The sequence below is a fragment of the Dipteris shenzhenensis genome, chromosome 3 (genome assembly GCF_047967505.1).
Source record: "Dipteris shenzhenensis isolate YYH24624 ecotype China chromosome 3, Dip_SZ_1.0, whole genome shotgun sequence".
NCBI lineage: Eukaryota > Viridiplantae > Streptophyta > Polypodiopsida > Gleicheniales > Dipteridaceae > Dipteris > Dipteris shenzhenensis.
The window spans coordinates 60,375,123-60,392,895 of NC_141598.1; the positions used below are offsets into that span (position 1 = coordinate 60,375,123).

General features: G+C 45.5%; 1 protein-coding gene across 1 annotated transcript in view; it reads right to left on the reverse strand.

Moving 5' to 3' along the window:
* LOC147904106 (alcohol dehydrogenase-like 6) overlaps positions 1–13,249 on the reverse strand; it is a 78,057-nt gene extending 64,808 nt beyond the window's left edge. The window contains exon 1 of the mRNA XM_087370605.1: positions 12,918–13,249. Coding sequence (XP_087226731.1) covers positions 12,918–12,954 — 37 coding nt within the window. The 5' untranslated portion in view covers positions 12,955–13,249. The remainder of the gene's footprint in view (positions 1–12,917) is intronic.
* Positions 13,250–17,773: the final 4,524 nt, after the last annotated feature.

Genomic DNA, 17,773 nt, shown 5'->3' on the forward strand with positions numbered 1-17,773 from the left:
CGCCTATGAGTGGGAGCTTGAACTTCGCTGCGGGTTTCGATGGAGAGTAATCTGTGTCAGTATGGCATCACACCAGGGGCATAATTGGCTCGATGCCTACCTTAGTGGCCCACTTCCTCAAAAATGAGGAATCAACCCCTAATATGTCTGCACAAAGCTGTAGAGTCCAATACGTGGCTTGCTTCAGCTGAATCTCGGGTCCCAGGCGAAGCACATAGACTGCAACACCTAGTTCTCGACGGTCAGCTGAGAAGCCAAGCTGAAAAGTGGCGGTGTGACCATGGGTGACCCACATCTCCCCCCCCTTGGGGCCAAGCCACTCCTCCATCATGTCAAACATCTGTTGCTGCATCATAAGGTCGAACAATGTGGGAGTTCACTGCTCCTCTCCAGACGCCGCGAAGAGAAACCCCCAGAAAGGGCACGACCGTGAGCCAAACACTCCTATAGAGCCTCCTCAGGGCTGCAAAATCAGGACAGACACCTCTAGAGCCATCGGATATCTGTCAGGGATCTCAAGATAGTTCCACGGTCCTAGCCGCCAGAGCTCTCTAGGTAGAGGCTATCCTAGACGAGACTTGGAACCTGGAAGCAACGAAAATGGACCGCCTGAGCTCTGCTGTGTGGAGCACGTACCCGGACTATGTTGCGCCTAGGAAGAGGGGCCCGAGGCCTGCTGCAAGGGAGAGGACGCTGGCACCCCCTTGCCTGAAGGCACATGTCTGGAGAGAGAAGGGGAGCGGGTAACAGATGGGGCGAAGGGGGCTGCAGAGCTGAAGGCAAGGAGGGGAGGCAGCAAGAAGAAGGGGGGGGCGAGTGGTACAGGTGACTGCAAGTTCAAGGGGAGGGGGTGGGGGGCTGAGGAGGGGGGAGGCGGCCCCGATGGAGGGTCCACTGAGACCTGCTCAGCGGTGGCTCCTAGCTCCTACTGCAAAGGGACCTGGGCGCTCTGCTCTGTTGGCGCCTGTGGCTCAGTCAAGAGATCGAAGGTCTCCTCCTCCTGCTCCATAGGGGCAACCTCTGCTAGCTTCTCCTGAGGCTGGGGGGTCGCCGATCAGGCTCTCTCGTGCTCTCTGACCCTAGCCCGATACCTGCGATGCTTGAGGGCTGCCTTGCTAGGCTTCTTGTGTTCAACCTTGGTCCAAGTCCCCTGAAAGGGCTTGACCCAAGGTGTTTGCGAGTGCTGCTGACGATCTGACTGCCTGGCCCGATGCTGGGGAGCCCTTTGCCACTGCCTGGGTTGAGAGGGAGCCCCTGCTCCTGCCTGGGCTGAGGAGGATCCCTACCCTGGCCTCTCATGCAGTCCCAAGCTAAGTGTCCCATCATGTTCTGCATCGGAGGCACTGGCCTCGAAGCCCAGAGACCTCAACTCTCGGACATAGTTCGCCTCCATCCAAGGTCTCCAGAAGGATCTCCTCAGGAAGCATCTCGAGGGTGTCCACAATCACTCTGAGCCTGGGGACCCCATCATCTGCGACCACTGTGGCTACCGAGGGAGGAGGAGACTCCAGCACAAAACATCCTCCGATAGACTGGAGAATGGAACTATACTCCTTCGGGAGCCCCAAGAAGTGGAGCGTCACCGGGAAGTGAAGTACGTGATGAGTCGTGTCCATGTCCGCCACTATGAAGCCATGGTACCAAGGGAAGAGGAAGACCAGATGAGGACCAAGAAAGATAGGGCTTTGCTCCACAAGTGACAAGGTGGTCTCTGGAGAGCTTAGCTGGAGAAGGAAGACCCCTCTCCCATAGATGGTGACCTCCTGGATGTGGTCATCTCCTAGGGCTAAACTCGCCTGAAGCCAATCCCGAATCTGTCGCCTCAAGGGGGTGAGCCCAACAATCCGGCCTACCAAGGCCCTATCCTGAAGAGCCTTCACTGTACTTTGAACCTGTTGCTTATCCTCCGCAGAGAGTAAAACCTTAACAGTATTGGGAGTCGAAGGTGCTGCCATTTGAGTCCCTCTTGCCACACCAAGGGTCACTGTCAAGGTTGATCTTCAGAAAAAAGCAATTAGCCCTCTTTTCAAGTGTTCACACTTGCTTAACCTTTTAGGCATCCAAGAACATCAAAATTGAGCACTAACAGTCCACTTTTAAGCACAAATTCACGCATATATCAATGCATTTATTGCATTTGCCACTTCCTGTAAATGAGTGTATTTTGGCATCAAACGGCCAAAATTTGCCTTCCAAATGTGCTCTTGCAATGGCTCACCAATCTGAAAATTTTTCCCACTCTTTGGGCATCATACACTTCCAACTTTGGGCATACACACCCTCAAATGCATGCTCCAACTCCAATTTACTGGCGAAAGCTTGTTTCAAGTGCTCAAATGCATTCCCGCTTCACCAATCGAGCATATGACTTCCGCTATCAACCACTTTTCTGCCCAAATGTAATATTTCCTGATTTTTCAAGTAAATTCCTGCAAGCAAGCGCTACCCCAAATGGCAATTGCTTCCACCGTGATATTCACGGGTAACTATGCCAAATTTTGCAAAAGAGGACCGTAAATGATGCACACAAGAGAGGGCAAAAGCGTCTTACTTGGTCTCCCTCAATGATGGTTTTCTAACTTAGTAAATCTGTTTCCAACGGCCTGGAATGCAGGATGGAACGATGAACGTGGCACTGGTAGTCGGTGTAACGGGCATCGTAGGCTGCAGCCTGTCCGAAATCCTGATTAAAAGCTATTGATGCAATGGCCCCAGCTGTGTATTTACCAATCCCCGGAATCTTCTGTAATTCAACTACAGAAGATGGAAGTAAGCCCCCTCGTAGTTGGACGATCTCTTTAACACCCTCAGAAGTAAATTTTGAGAGCAATGACACTAGCTGTGATGTGTGACCTCAAGCAAAGCACCTAAAACGATTGAAGGTTGAACTTTTAAGCGATTGAATCTTGAGATTCAACGCTGAACTTTGAAGCGATTGACTCTTGAAGCTTGTGGAAGACTTGAACGCTCAAGCGATCGATTCTTGTTGGAGACCAATATGCACTAGCTTGTGGAAAGAAGTAAGAGAGTCGTTAGGCAAATCACATGGAGACTTGACTAAGCAAGTGGCCGAGGCTGGAAGGTCAAATGAAACAAATGACCGACTCGATAGGCTCCCGACTGGCCGCTCGACTCCTTAGTCGTAGTTGTTTTGGCTTCCAACTTCCAAGCTCCTAACTGGCTGCTCCCTCCTTGAGATTTTGGCTTCAGGTTAGCCTTCAGCAATCGACAGCTTTCTTCATCTAAGTCTGGAGTCCGAGGCTTTAGCTAACTCGAAGCCGGGGCAGTGTAGATGCTAGTTTGTGACTCACAACCCTCTCACACAGTTTGGGATATGCCACGCAGTTGAAGCACTTGCACTTGGAGAGTAGCACAAGCTGCGTGGTGAAGAGTCTTGCTCAACTTTGGCTCTTCTGATCAAACGGCCGGCTGTTGAAGGCTCCCGCAACAAAGGCTTTTGACAGAGGCAAACCTCTCCAGCACATCCAACGAAATGTCCAGCTAGCAGCGCGGCTCCAGTGACCACATTCTAGCTTCTCCACACAACAGTAGACGGTGTGCCAAAGCTTAACGACAACCTTCAAAGCTCGGCTAACATACCAAAAGGCCATGCAATGAGCTTCTTCAACGACATGGCGACCAGCAGCTACCACGGCTCCAACGGCGCTACAAGTCTACGCATCAACTGCCTCCATCGGCCGAGGATTCTTTCAAGCTACTGTCTAAACCGTAGGTGAAAGGGAGTGTCTCATCTCAAGCTCAGTCAGGTATAGAGGGAACTTGGTCTATCAAATTCCATGGAGCGCCTCTTTCACTCCTGAGGAACCTACTAGACAGTTAGGCCATGCACAATGTTTTTAACGTCTCGTAATTGAAGACCTATCTTGAACCAGCACTCAGTGTTGTCCCAAATGAGCAACAGCCCAACTTGATTGACGAAGCTGAAGTTATTGAACCAAAACAGATTCTAGAAGCATGGGTCAGAGCGCGAATTCAGAAATTCTACACCAAGTTCCGCAATCGAGGTACCCATGAAGCATCTTGGCTTGACGAAGGTTTCTCCCACGAGTTTCCCCAAATATTGGCAGACTACTTGGAGGCAATACATCTACCGCCAAGTTGAGGAGGAGGGAATGCCACATGCACCCCTGCACTAGGGTGCATTGTGACATATTGGCTCATCGTCACGTGCAATCATTGTACAAAAGTAGAACCTATTTAGGTAATGTTGAAATATGCCATTGCCCCATTGTGAGCCCTAGTCCAGGGACAAGTCAGGCACGAGCTACATAGGTCAATCTAGCATTAGTTACAGTCCCCTTGTACCCATGGAGAGCTGTGTAGGTTAGTCAGGTCCTATTCTAGGTTAGTTAAGTCTTAGGTTAGATAGAATTAGGTCAAGTGGCCAGCAGCCTTAGGGCTGCCATTTGGGGCTGGACCAGGCAGCCTTTTATAGGCCAGCCTGGCCACCTAGGGTTGGCCCATAGGGCTGACCAGGTCGGTCAAAAAACAGCTGACCTACCAGGTCGGTCAACCGACCAGCCGGGTCAGTCAAATGGCGGTACCAATCGGTCATAACCAGGCCTATGTAAGGGGCCTCATCCCCCCATTCCTTCCATTCAGTTCTGCCTTTGATCCTTCGCTGTTCCAGCCCTGCAGATCTGCTGCGATTAGCTCCAAAACCCGCCAACCAGGGCAGACATACACGCAGCAGAGGCGCGACCAGCAGCAAGCAGAGGCGACTCCAGACCTGTGTCAACAGTTCAGCCTTGTTCCTGCCTAGTTCCTGCCCTGCAGATCTCCTGCGATTTAGCTCCAAATACCCGCCAACCAGGAAAGACATACAGCAGCAGAGGCGCGACTTGGACAGCAGCAAGCAGAGGTGATTCCGAGCCCTTTCAACAGTTCATACCTCAGCATTCTCTTTCTCAATTCTAGCAGTTCATTCCTATCTTAGTCCATCTGTCTCACTTACACATGCAGCTACTTTCCCGTGGACAGCACTAGCCTCATTCTCAGCCTCCTAGAAGTGTCCTACATCAACGTCGTGGACAACATTAAGGCCTCGATCAGGGTTTGGAGCTGTTCTCAAGTTTTTTAGCATTTGTTTGATAGTCAAGTCCCTCCTTAGAGTTGCATTTCCTTGCTCTCTAGAAGAGTGTATTTTAGCATTGCATTTCAGTTCTCCAAGCTAAAGAAAATTAAACTACGATTTAGGAGGGGGCCCTCAGTGGGTACAAGGACCCGATCGATCATCGACTCTATTATCTCTCTATCCTTATCTCCTCTTCCCCTCTACACCCCTCTTTGTGGTGTACATTGAAGACAACTCGCTAAAGTTAAACATTGCAAGTTACTCAATATCAGGAGCTTCTGGTGTGATCCAACTTGACTACCGTGTGTGCATGGTTGTGTTGAGATCAAGAAAAATCACACAACCAAGCAGCATGGAAGAGGAAAGGAGAGAAGAGTTTGGTCAAGAAACCGGCTTCATTGAAGGCAGACAGCCAAAAAGATATGCTTCCACAAAGCACTCAAGAAAAGATGGAGATGCTTATGGAGCAGCATTGGTGTCTCTTGTCCTAGCTAGAAGAAAATCCATGGCGAAAGCAAAAGACAACTGGAAGAAACTAAGAAGCAGCTGGTAGAAAAAGAGAGAGCAGAAAAGCCTCAAGAATCTAGAGGCAGCTTGGATTTTGTAAGATTGCTCTTGTTAATGTGAGAGGAACACAAGCACAAGGACGTACTTAGGATTGCATTGCTTGCCTAGACCGAGAAGCAGCACAGACTTGATCCAGAGGCCCTGCGACTTCAACATCAGCAATGGTTAGCCACTATGCAGGCAAGTTTGACAGTGATTATGTCCACCCCAGCTACGACCTCTTCACCAGCTCCAGCCACTCCCCATCCAATCACACGATCCAATCCCAACTTCACCAAGTACAATGGTTAAGTATGATCACTCAGCCATTCTCCAGTTCATCCATGAGTTTGTTACACATTTTCCACTTGCACGCATCATGGATGAGCAGGACAAAGTCCACCTTGCAGCTCCCCACCTTCCCATTGAGACAGTGACCTGGTGGTAGCATTGGGCCAGTAGATATGCTGACCCCACCACAAAAGGCACAAATTTCATTTGAAATAGATTTGTTTCCAATCTCAAGTCTCATTTCTACCTCCACAGTACATGCTTAACCTAGATGACGAGTTTTCTCACCTCTCCCAAAATGGTTGCCTGTGTTGTCCTACACAGTGTGACCAGAAATCGTGTTTCAGGCATCCGAAACATGTAGAGACGTTTCTGCCCGAAGCGTTTCTTAGAAACGAGCGAAACGTGGCATTTAGGGTGAAACAACCTGGATACAAAATATACTATTTATACTGTTTTTCTGAGCCGATTCGATTTGCCTCTCCCTTGATTGCTCTGCTGCCTGCAAAACACTCTACTCTACCCAACCTAAGCCCTCTACTCTATTTTCTTGCCAAGCCCTCTATTCTACCCAGCCTAAGAACTCTATCCAGCCTCTACTCCATGCTCCAGCCTCTACTCCAGCCTGTTGCTTAAGCCCTCTACTCTACTCCCTTGGTAAACCCTCCACTCTACCCTTCCTTGCTAAAGCCACGATGTAGTATTATTTATGAAGTATATATAATATACATAAGATACAATATTTGTACACGTTTCTAGGCAAAAAGCCTCATCATCTAGCCGCGAACGGCTTTACACCAGGTTTACATCAAATCATGCATAAGGCCACAGTGTTTTCTTATTCTGTTCGAAAGGCCTCATTTACACAAGATCTCATCGTTACACCTTTGTTGGATGTGACATGATACTAGGTATTCAGTGGTTCCGAGATCATTCACCTCTTCCTAATGGTAGTACGATACCTTCACTATCATCGAGGGTCTTCCGGAGCTGGCCATCATCAGTGGAGATAGGAGCATTCCTGGTATCCCACCGATCTCACATATATAGGCTCGTCGTGCCATTTGCAAAGGTGCAGTGTGCGCCCTCACTTATGTCCACAGCCAACAGGCCGCTTCAAAGCCAGTTCCACCTCTGGAATAGATTATGGTTGATCTCCTCAAAGAATTCTAAGATATCATGCAATGAGATGATCTCCCATCCAAGATCCCACCCAGTAGGCCTAAGGATCACTGCATTTTCTTAATCCCAAAATAAGCTTTCCCACATGCCCTCAAAGTTTATGGAGGGTGAATTGGAGTAGCAGTTGTATCAATTACGTAGCGTAGGTTTTATCCAGCCTTCATCCTTACCATTTGCAGCTCCTCTTATTTCCTCCAAAAGAAGGATAAGTCAGCATGTCTATGTTGATTATCAGACACTAAACAAGCTAACCGTGAGCAACAAGTTACCCATGCCTGGCAGCAAATATATCTTGGAAAGGCTTAATGGTGCAAATAATTTCTCTAAGTTTGATCTAAAGAGTGACTACCACCAGCTCCGCATCTTTGATGCCACATTCCAAAGACAGCTTTCCGGACCGAGCAAGCTTGCTATGAGTTCGTAGTGATGCCTTTCCAACTCAAGGATGCACCAACAACCTTCAACAAGATGATGTCAAGGATTTTATCTAAGTACATAGGTGTGTGCCTCTTTATCTTCTTGGATGATATTTAATCTTTTCCATAACTACCAAACAACATGTGGAGGATGTGAGGAACGCTCTTCACTATGAAATAACCAGCTCTACCTTAACGCAAAGAAAAATGAATTTGGGTTATTAGAAATCCATATTTGGGATACATCATCCCTGCAAAAGGCATGTGCCTGGACCCCAAGAAGGTTCAGACAATTTTAGATTGAGCCGTCCCCACGACTGCTAAGAGATCCGATCATTTGTTGGCCTTTGCCAGACCTGCAGTGCACATATGGACAGTTTCTCCACATTTTCGCCACCTCACATAGATTTACTTAAGTGGTTGAGGACTCACCGGCAACAGATCTCAGTTGTTGACAAAGTTCTACATGCCTTTCATGATTTACAATGTCTGGCATCGACAGCAGTTCTTAAGTTACCATCTTGGGATGATCTGTTTTTTGTCATTGTTGATGCAAGCAATGTAGCCATTGGTGCAGATCTACAGCAAAAAGATTGGCTAGTGGCCTACTACAGCTGCAAGTTAATGCCTACCAAGCTCCAAAAAACCTAGCTCGTCCGCTATCCCACTTGGCCCATCCGATGTATGTCCTTTGTCCCAACACCAATCCCTCCAGATCCCTGACCTTCGGATGTGAGACAAGAGGTTGTCACTCTCACTCCTTGGGGTAAGAAGGGCTAGCCCAAATGAGGCCTCCTACTAAGCGCTTCCAAACCCTGAGCAAGGGGGAGCCCTTCCCTATGGGGCAGGCATCTGAGAAAATCCCCCTGTGCGACGACTACCACTAGCCTCTTGTACGGGGTGTTTTGTTGAGAAGCCCTCGCTACAACTAGAGATTTCAAGGCTCGAAACTGGGTGTTAGGCCTCATACCACCAAATTGCCCAAGAGGTATCTCCTCTGCACCTCTGGGTCAATGATGCCAAGTTTTCCCTGATCCTATGATAGAATCACCGTCTGCCAAGCCACCCTAGCTCTAATATTCCATGTACCATCGGATCCAACCCGTAAGAAGTTTTTCACAAGTCGCCTTGCTGGCCAGAACCACTCCCTGGATCCCACTGGACCTCCCCTGCCCTAAGAGGTCAGCTCTCCAACAATAGGCGCCATCTCATCTTTGACTGTCCACAAGACAAAGGAGCTGGGGCAATAGTCCAGCCCTTGCCCGAGAATCCCACTACCCTAATCCTCTGCCACTCCAGCACCTCTATTGCCCTGTCCACCTCTAGGTCATCTGCCAATTCAGACTGAAGAAGGCCCCTAGTCCTGATCCTACAGCAACGACACCGGAAGGAGCCAAAGGACTGCTGTAAAAACTGAACCCTGAGGGGTCCTCCAGTCCTGGAGAACTGTCCTTACCAATGGAGCGAATCTGCTGCCCTCAGGGCCTCCCACCATGACTCTGGGATCGCCGCCTCAATCTCCACCAGCCTAATGCTGCTCCCCTCATGTGCGAAATTTGCTTGTACACATGCCTCTGTCTCCGCAGGAAGGTTTGACTTTCACAGTCGAAACAAATCATCAAGCCCTTAAATGGATTTAGACCATGCCTAGTTCTCAATGGAGCAATCAGCAAGCCAGGTGGAGTCAAATTTTCCAACAATTTGGTGGCATGATTGGGTATATCCCTGGCAAAGAATAATCTAGTTGTTAATGTTGTTAGCCACAAGACTTCCATCCAGACCATGCAAGGTGCTACTGTGCTTGAGATTCAAGGGAAGGATCTTGACAGCATGAAGGAACAATACGTGGATTCTGCCGATTTCGGCACCCAATTTCAGTTAGTCACCAGTCTTGATCCTGGCCATGATTCAATGCAGGATGGTTGGTTATTCTACAAGAACAAGTCGTGTGCGCTCAAGGATAAAAGACATGCACTTCTTCATGATGCCCATGACTCCATTGCAGGTGGCCATAGGAATCAATAGCACTTTGGAGAAGTTAGAGCCCTTATTATATTGGCCAAGGATGTGGAAGGGCATTTACCCCCATGTTCAACAAGAAAGCAGCAGGCTTACTCAAGCCACTGCCCATTCCAGAAGGACCCTTTCATGAAATTTCCATAGACTTTGTGGGACCTCTTCCAGCATCTGCAGGTACACATAATAAGCAATGCATGCAATGCATGACTATTGCAAGCAGGATCAGATTGCAGAGCACCCAGGGGGAGTTTGGAGCTGTGCAAAGGTGTCTGGGCATGTCTGCAAGCAGCAGATGGCTGCGCAGCAATCAGCAACAGAAGGCGCAGCTAACAGGAGGTTATGGGAGCTGCAGGAGCCGGTTGGGGTGCACAAGCAGGTCGGGGCAGTGTAAAACAGAGGTGCCTGGAGCAGCAGTACCACGTGGCAGTCTTGCGCCTGCATTGGACCAGTAAGAGGCTGCACAACAGGGTCAGGCCAATCAGCAGGCTGGTTGTGCTATTTTCTAGGGAATTTAGCCCTATAAAAAGGCTCCCAAGGGGTGGCATTCAATATTCCACATTGCAGGAGATTTGGTGCCTCACTGTGGGCTGCCATCACAGCAGCAGGGAGATCCAGAAGACTGGGCTGCCTACACAGCAGCAACGAGGATAGGATCCACAGGCGACTTGTGCCTCAACATTGGGCTGCCTACACAACAGCAAGGAGGTCAAGGATCAAAGGAGAAAACACTACCTTACATTGGGCTGTCCACTGGAGCAGCAGGAAGGTATGTTCGAGGCTACCAATACAAAGCCCACAAAAGCTCTAGGAGAGCAACACAGGCTGAAGGTCCATGAGGACAGATTTCGGGAGCCACAGGGGTCCACATCTAGGCAGCACCCTGCTGATAGATGGTGGCACACCGTGCCCATATTTTGTAAATGGATTGGTCCATCTTTGGACAGATGTATATTGCTGTTTCTACATCTCTCTCTTTAGCACGGTTCATTTACTGTCTGCACATGTCTCTCTCTATACAGTAGTACACACCACGGAAATAAGTTGGATCTTTGTTTATCTTCCGCTGCAGAGAGTGTTGGATATAGCAAGCAACTTCCACCTCTATTTCCAACAGTGTACACAGATTCAGCAGGATCTCAAGTGGCCGATTTATTTTTCCGCTCTGCAAATTGTGGTTTCGGCATCAGCTTTTAAGCAAGGCCCATTCACATTGATGTCCCACCTAGTTTCAGAGCTAATGCTTAGACATGCTTAGATTCTCAATCACGGCCTCTCCTTAAGCAGGTACTGAAGCCTAAAAAGAGGCAAGTGGCACCAAGGAGATACTTACAGCAGAGGATGCATCATATGCAACCCATCGAGGTGGGATATCCATGCTGATGCATGCAGCATGCTGCAGATGTTGGCGCAATTCTGGGCAGATTTTGTACTTCATTTATATATCTATACATGGTGTTTTGGCTGTACATCAGTTCTGACTGTGCTTTGTCATCTACTTATGTACACACATTTCGAAGTAAGATTAGTGTTGTGTAGGATCCTGACAATTTCCTCCACATAGGCAACTTGTAGTCAAAGGATCAGTATGATGCAAGCTCATTCTCTAGCATGGTATGAGACTGTGTGTTGATACATGGTTAGGTTTTCTAGCACGTATAAAAGCCCAGGTAGTCTACTCCCGAGATCTGCTTCTACAACTGGAGGCCCTTGCTTGAAGAGAGAGGGTAACTTCAATTCATCCAGGTGTGCTATAATCGAGTGAAGCTTGAAAAGGTTTTTGGTTGATGGTTATTTCAGGCTATCTACATATGCAACCATGGCATCTCATATAAACTTTCTAGAGAGAGGGATGCTGGATGGGACTACCTATCCCATCTGGAAGATAAAGACATGGTGCCAAGAAATTTTTCAGGTTATCGAAAGTGGTGAGACCAAGCCCAAAGGATGCATCAGGCAAAGTAGTGGACGCTTAAAGTCCAGCGGATGTCAAAGATTTGGTGCTCAAGGATGCTAAGGCACCATCCATCATTATCAAGATGATTGCAAACTCGGTGCTTCTGCATGTTCGATCAGTGGAGAATGTGAAGATATTGAAAGATCTGTATAAGACCAACAATATTACATGAATATTTACACTCTATATTCAAATATTCATGCTGACAAAAGGTCAGGGAGAGTCTATCAATGACCACATGGGGCAAGCAACGATTGGTCAGAAAGTCGAGAGCAGACAGTTAGCCATGCTTTTGGTAAGCAAACTTCCACTTTCAATGGGTTGGTGACTACTCTTGACGCTGGAGAAAGGTCAAAACTTCAACTTTGAGGAGGTTTATCCTTTGTTGCTCCAAGAAGAAGTGAGGTTAAACTTGTAGGACAAAGATGGTGGTGAGAAGGTGGTTACACTCAATAGTTCTGTGAACGGATTCATTGATTCAGCTGTGACAATGCTCATGTCCAACATTGAGTAGCAGTCAGAAGATTTAAAAAAATTTGAGAAGATGAAGGACAGCAAAGGTTGTTAAGATATCGTATTGAGAACAAAGTTGTATACATCGAGGAGGAGGAAGAGGATGAGGCTGATTCAAAGCAATATCCTGTAGATATGGAACCGAAGCCAACAATATGTAGATTTGGAGCGGCAGCATGCAAATTTAGCCAGCAATAGCAAATAGTCACCATTGCAGAAGCAGCACACCACAGAACGGGTCAAAAAATGCAGAGTTGACTTTTTATTCACAAGTCAACGCGCTGCCTTTTTCATTGTTGACTTTTGCCGAGAGTCATCAGAGTTTCACCCTATTAAAGGCCCTCCCATTCCTCATGCTCCCTTTAACAACACTCAGCAACTTCTAGCCCTTCATAATTCAGTCTCCACAGCAGCCCCTTCCTTCAGCCTGTTCAGCCCTACAGCAAGCAATCAACCATGACTCTCCCTATAGTCTCAGCCAGCCGCAGCAGCGCCGAGGCCACACTTACCCCAAGTCTTCTCCAATAATGAATCTTAAGCATGATCAAAAAATCTCATTTTCGGGTCAGCATTCACGCTTCCGCACTCCCTAAATAGCAAAGGAAGCTAGTAGTTCTCATTTTTCGATTCCCTTTTCTAAAAATAGAACTCTGAAGGATAACTCTAAATAAAGTGGCCGATCAAATTAGTCTTCTTGTCTTACATAAGCTAATTCACATGTGTATTGTTCCACTTTAGCTCGTGTCATAAATTTTCTAGTGGATCTACCGTGCCCAAATATAGAGCATTTGCGCTTTCAGTGAGCACGGGCCCAGCTCGCGGTCACCTAGACCCTATCACGTATCGAACTCCTCAACAATGACTTTCAGTCAAAAGTGCTCTTTATCACATGTTTTCTGACCTTTGCAAGTGATAGTTTGCCCCGCCGTCGAAGCCATGAGTAAAATCAAGTACACGTACTTCAGGGGCTTGGAGGAAACGCCGTCACGGCTTAGTGCAGAAAAACGCGACACTCTTTTCGCATTCACTAGCTTCAGAAGAATCTCCGGTTCTTAACTCTCATTACCACGCTTCCGACCGTTAAAGTGTGTGCTCTATAAAAATTCATAGCACAGATATGTCCAAAATGTTTTAGTGGAAGCCTGCGTGATCTAGATCTCACAAGCAGTCATAGTCAAAGTTCTGACTTGAAACCATTCAATAGTCGTAACTTGGGATCTCGATGTAGGGTAAAGGGGCTAGTAATGAGGCGGGTGCCTTTAAAATGTCAGCACCCTCCCTATTTTCTACAAATAAAGAGGCATGAAAAAGGGTAAATATGCTTAGGTGTCAAGCTCTTATGAAAAGATAGTCTAAATGTGACAGAGTACTCGCCCACCACTGCCTTTAGTATTGGGTATGTCGGTTTTCCAAGAAGTCAATATTTTTTCCTCATTTTTTTTTGAAAAATTATATCCTTTCTCTATTTCCATTCATGCGAGGCCCTTACATTTTGAAAAACATCAAAAAAACTATAGGCGCAGCCCCTTACACTATGAAAAAGATAGGGGTGCACAAGACCTGGCCCCTTTACCCTAATGCGGCTGATTCGGAGAGACCACATGACCAGTGGTGCTAGTGACGTGTATTTGTGAGAAAAGAGTAAGGGCCTCCTCCTTATGACATCCACATCATAGGAATAAGTAGCCTGACCCGTCTACCACGGGTTGGAGACCCACTCTCCTGGGTCTCAAGGTGGGATCTTTAATTTCAAAAGACATTCTGAAGTTTGATGACCCTTTCCAACACTGGAACTGCTTGGCTTGGCTCACTCAGTGTAGGATTACTCCTTAGGGTATTATTGTAATTTTGTCAGTCCCCTCTCAGTTTTCATACATGGCATTTTGCAAGATTACGTGCATAATGCATTGTATGCCAATTTAGTGCTAGATTGCAACACAATCAATCTTGGTTTATGGGATACATTAGTTTGAGTGTAAATAAATAAAATTCATGAATTTGTTTGAATTAAACATGTTTGCATGCATATCCCCTCTCAGCTTTCATACATGGCATTTTGCAAGATTACGTGCGTAATGCATTGTATGCCAATGTAGTGCTAGATTGCAACACAATCAATCTTGGTTTATGGGATACATTAGTTTGAGTATAAATAAATAAAATTCATGAATTTGTTTGAATTAAACATGTCTATATGCATATCCCCTCTCTGCTTTCATACATGGAATTTTGCAAGATTACGTGCGAAATGCATTGTATGCCAATGTAGTGCTAGATTGCAACACAATCAATCTTGGTTTATGGGATACATTAGTTTGAGTATAAATAAATAGAATTCATGAATTTGTTTGAGTATAAACGTATATGTATATGCTTCAATAAACACAACAAAAGAAGATTTACTTTAAAATAGCATACCTAACAAATTATACGCTCTATAAAAGAGTACTACAAAATCTTACAAATTCATATATCTAGATATAGAGTGTCTATATCAGCTCCCCTAAGAAAACAAACTACCTCTATGTCCCACCTCATGCACCAGCACCACACGTGTGCGGCGTCGTCGATGGACGCCACCAACACCTATGCAAGACAAAAAGATCATTTAAGAATTATAATAATTAAATCAAGGAAAATTTAGAACTGTACCTTACGCTGGCGCACAGGAGTGTGTATGTGGTACATAAATACATATACAAAGTCTCTGTTCGCCCCTCGATAAAATACATCTGTTCCCATCGGCTCCATGAACCCAATGAAGCGCACATAGATGGTCTGGGGACCATTATTCCCAGTAAGACGCTGAGAACTCATGGCAAAATATCCAAAATTGAGACGTTCCACCCCATCATACACTTGACCAAGGAGATTCAATGCAAAACTTGAGTCGGGAACCGCCCTAAAGGAAAATAATATCATGTTTATTCGCTTATATATGTAACCTAAGTAGCTTTCACTTATATGAATATATATATATATATATATATATGTATATATATATATATATGTATATATATATATATATATAGGTTATCTACCCAACAAAGCTCTCCAACTCCAAGATGTCAACCAATAGCTGGGCGCGCACCCCAACTCTCCAACCATTGGGATTTGTATATTCCTAAAGGTAAATGACTATACTATTAAATAAGTCAACTTAACAACTGACTACTACACAATTATGTACCTGCTACCTTTGCAATTGTCTCGGTGGTGAATGTAAAACGCTGCCATCCTATCATATCATATTACAATAACAATACATATCATATTACAGTAACAATAGATGTGTCAACCTATATATAGAGAAGAAATTAAAAAGCTTCACCAAGCCACAAATTAAAAAGAACATTAGTTATAGTACATTTGATAATCCATAATTTGAAGAAAAAATAACAATGTGTGAACCCATAAAACTCACAAAAATCATACATTGTCAAAATTCTAGAAACGACATTGTTTGAATGGAATATGGAATGAGCTCATGAAAATTATACAAAAATAGTCATCACCGATTTTTAATCCACACTTCAAAGGCTTACAATTGATAGACCTTTGATCGCCTAAAAGAACACAATGATACAAAAAAGAATGTGAAAATTTATCACTCGACAAAGTCTGAAGAGGCTTTCAAAAAGCACTGGCATATTACTAGGTTCTTCTTGATGCCAATTGTAAAACCTCTTTGTACACAACATTTGTGGTGCAACTCATTTCAGCATCCTCATCACTAACCCAATCCACACTCTCTGGAAGAAATACTTTGATTGCATTTGATGATCGGACACGCGAGAAAGCCACGTATAATTGCCCGTGACTAAACACCGGTGTCGCCAAGTATAAGCCTAGGATAGACATTGTTTGGCCCTGTGCCTTGTTTATCGTCATGCCAAATGCTAGCCGAATAGGAAATTCCTTCGAATGGAAGTTTCAAGTTACTGGGAATGAAAGTTACTGTTGGAATGAACATCCTATCTCCAGCGTTGGTACCAGTGATAATCTCAACTTCCAATACCTTCGTGTGAAACTCTTTGCATATCAGCCAAGTCCCATTACATAATCCCTGTCGAGGATTTAGATTGCGCAACAAAATGAGGGGAGCATTTTGTTTCAAAACCAGCCAATGAGGTGGGTATCCACCACCAAGATCGAGCGTGTTAAGATACTCTATTGCATACAAAAAAGAATCTCCACATGAGCTCTCTACTGAGTCAAATGACCAATTGTTTGGTAGAAAGGTGGCGTTGTTAGGGGGGGATTTTAGGCAGGTCTTGCCAGTTATTCCCAAGGCAAGACGAGAAGACATTGTCAACTGTACATCATGCCACTCAAGGATTTGGAGATGCATCAAGGTATTGAAGCTGGTACAAAATATGCACGTTATTCAGGAAGGTGAGGAATTCATAGCAAGGGTTGTGGATTATGCACCGTATTTTCGAGACCGCGCTATTCTTGCACCTCAAAACCTTGAAATATCTTGCAACGTCTTGTCTAGTGCCTCAAATGCGAATTGATGAGTCATAGGTGCCTCATCCCGTATTATCAACTTTGCTATCTTCAAAACATTTGCAAGATGATTGTTAACCTTTATATTGCAACTGTTGGTGGCATCCAAATCTAGTGGTATCTTGAACCGCGAGTTTGCTTAGTAACAACGTTGCAATCCCAGAAGAAGCGCATGCCAAAGCGACATGCCCCTCCCCACGCAAACGAGAAAGCAAACAATTGTATAAAAAAGTCTTTCCAGATCCTCCTAGACCATCAAGAAAAAACACTGCACCAACATTTGCATAGATCATTGCCTGAATCTGATCGAAGGCAATCCGTTGACAATGATTTAAGGTACTTTCCATCCATTGACCAAGTCGTGCCTCACTCTCAAAATCAAACATTCTTTCTTCTTGCAATAGAGCATTTGTAGCTTTCAATACACATGATCTATCCAAGGTAGGCAATCCATCAAACTCTACCAACCTTCTCCCATGTTGTTGGAGAATGTGCTCCAAGTGCCATAGAGCCTCTTCTGTGCCAATCCACGACGGTCAACCATACTTGATTCCAATGCATGGAAGAAATCATCTGATAGATCGTCTGAGAATCTTTCCCACAAAATTCCTGGAGATGTTGGCTCACAAAAAATCAAAACTGCAACAAAAAGGTGCCTCAATTGTGTGCTATTTTGATGTAAAACGCCCTCTTGCATGCAGATAAACCATTCCTCATCACTTTCCAACAACCTCTAGCTACACATGCTGCCTTGAAAGTAGGGTAAACTTGCCCATCAAAAGTGCACAACTCATCAAAACACTTACAACCCTTGCAAACGTTAAGTAGCATACGCATGAAATATAATTCACTAGCAGATGGAGAAATATTATACATCCGACCAATGCTATTGCCCCGCCTTCTTCTAGACCACTTTTATTGGATTTGTTCCAGACCATCTCACAAGGAAAGTCACTGTAAATCAAATTATCTGCATCATGTTGCAATCGGTTGTAAGTGAACCATTCCGTGAGGCTGGTCTTTCTATTCTGTTACCTATCTACCACATTGTGCAAATCATCATCATCTCTAAATATCACATTATTCAATATCGAAAGATGGACCTGCAACCTTTGTACATCCGGCTTTTCATCATGCATATCATACTCATAAATACGCCAGCATGCTTCTGATGCTGATACATAACGTGCATCTAGGTAATTATTTATCTCATCAATGCCACAATCGACTGGGTTGTGTAGTTGTCCT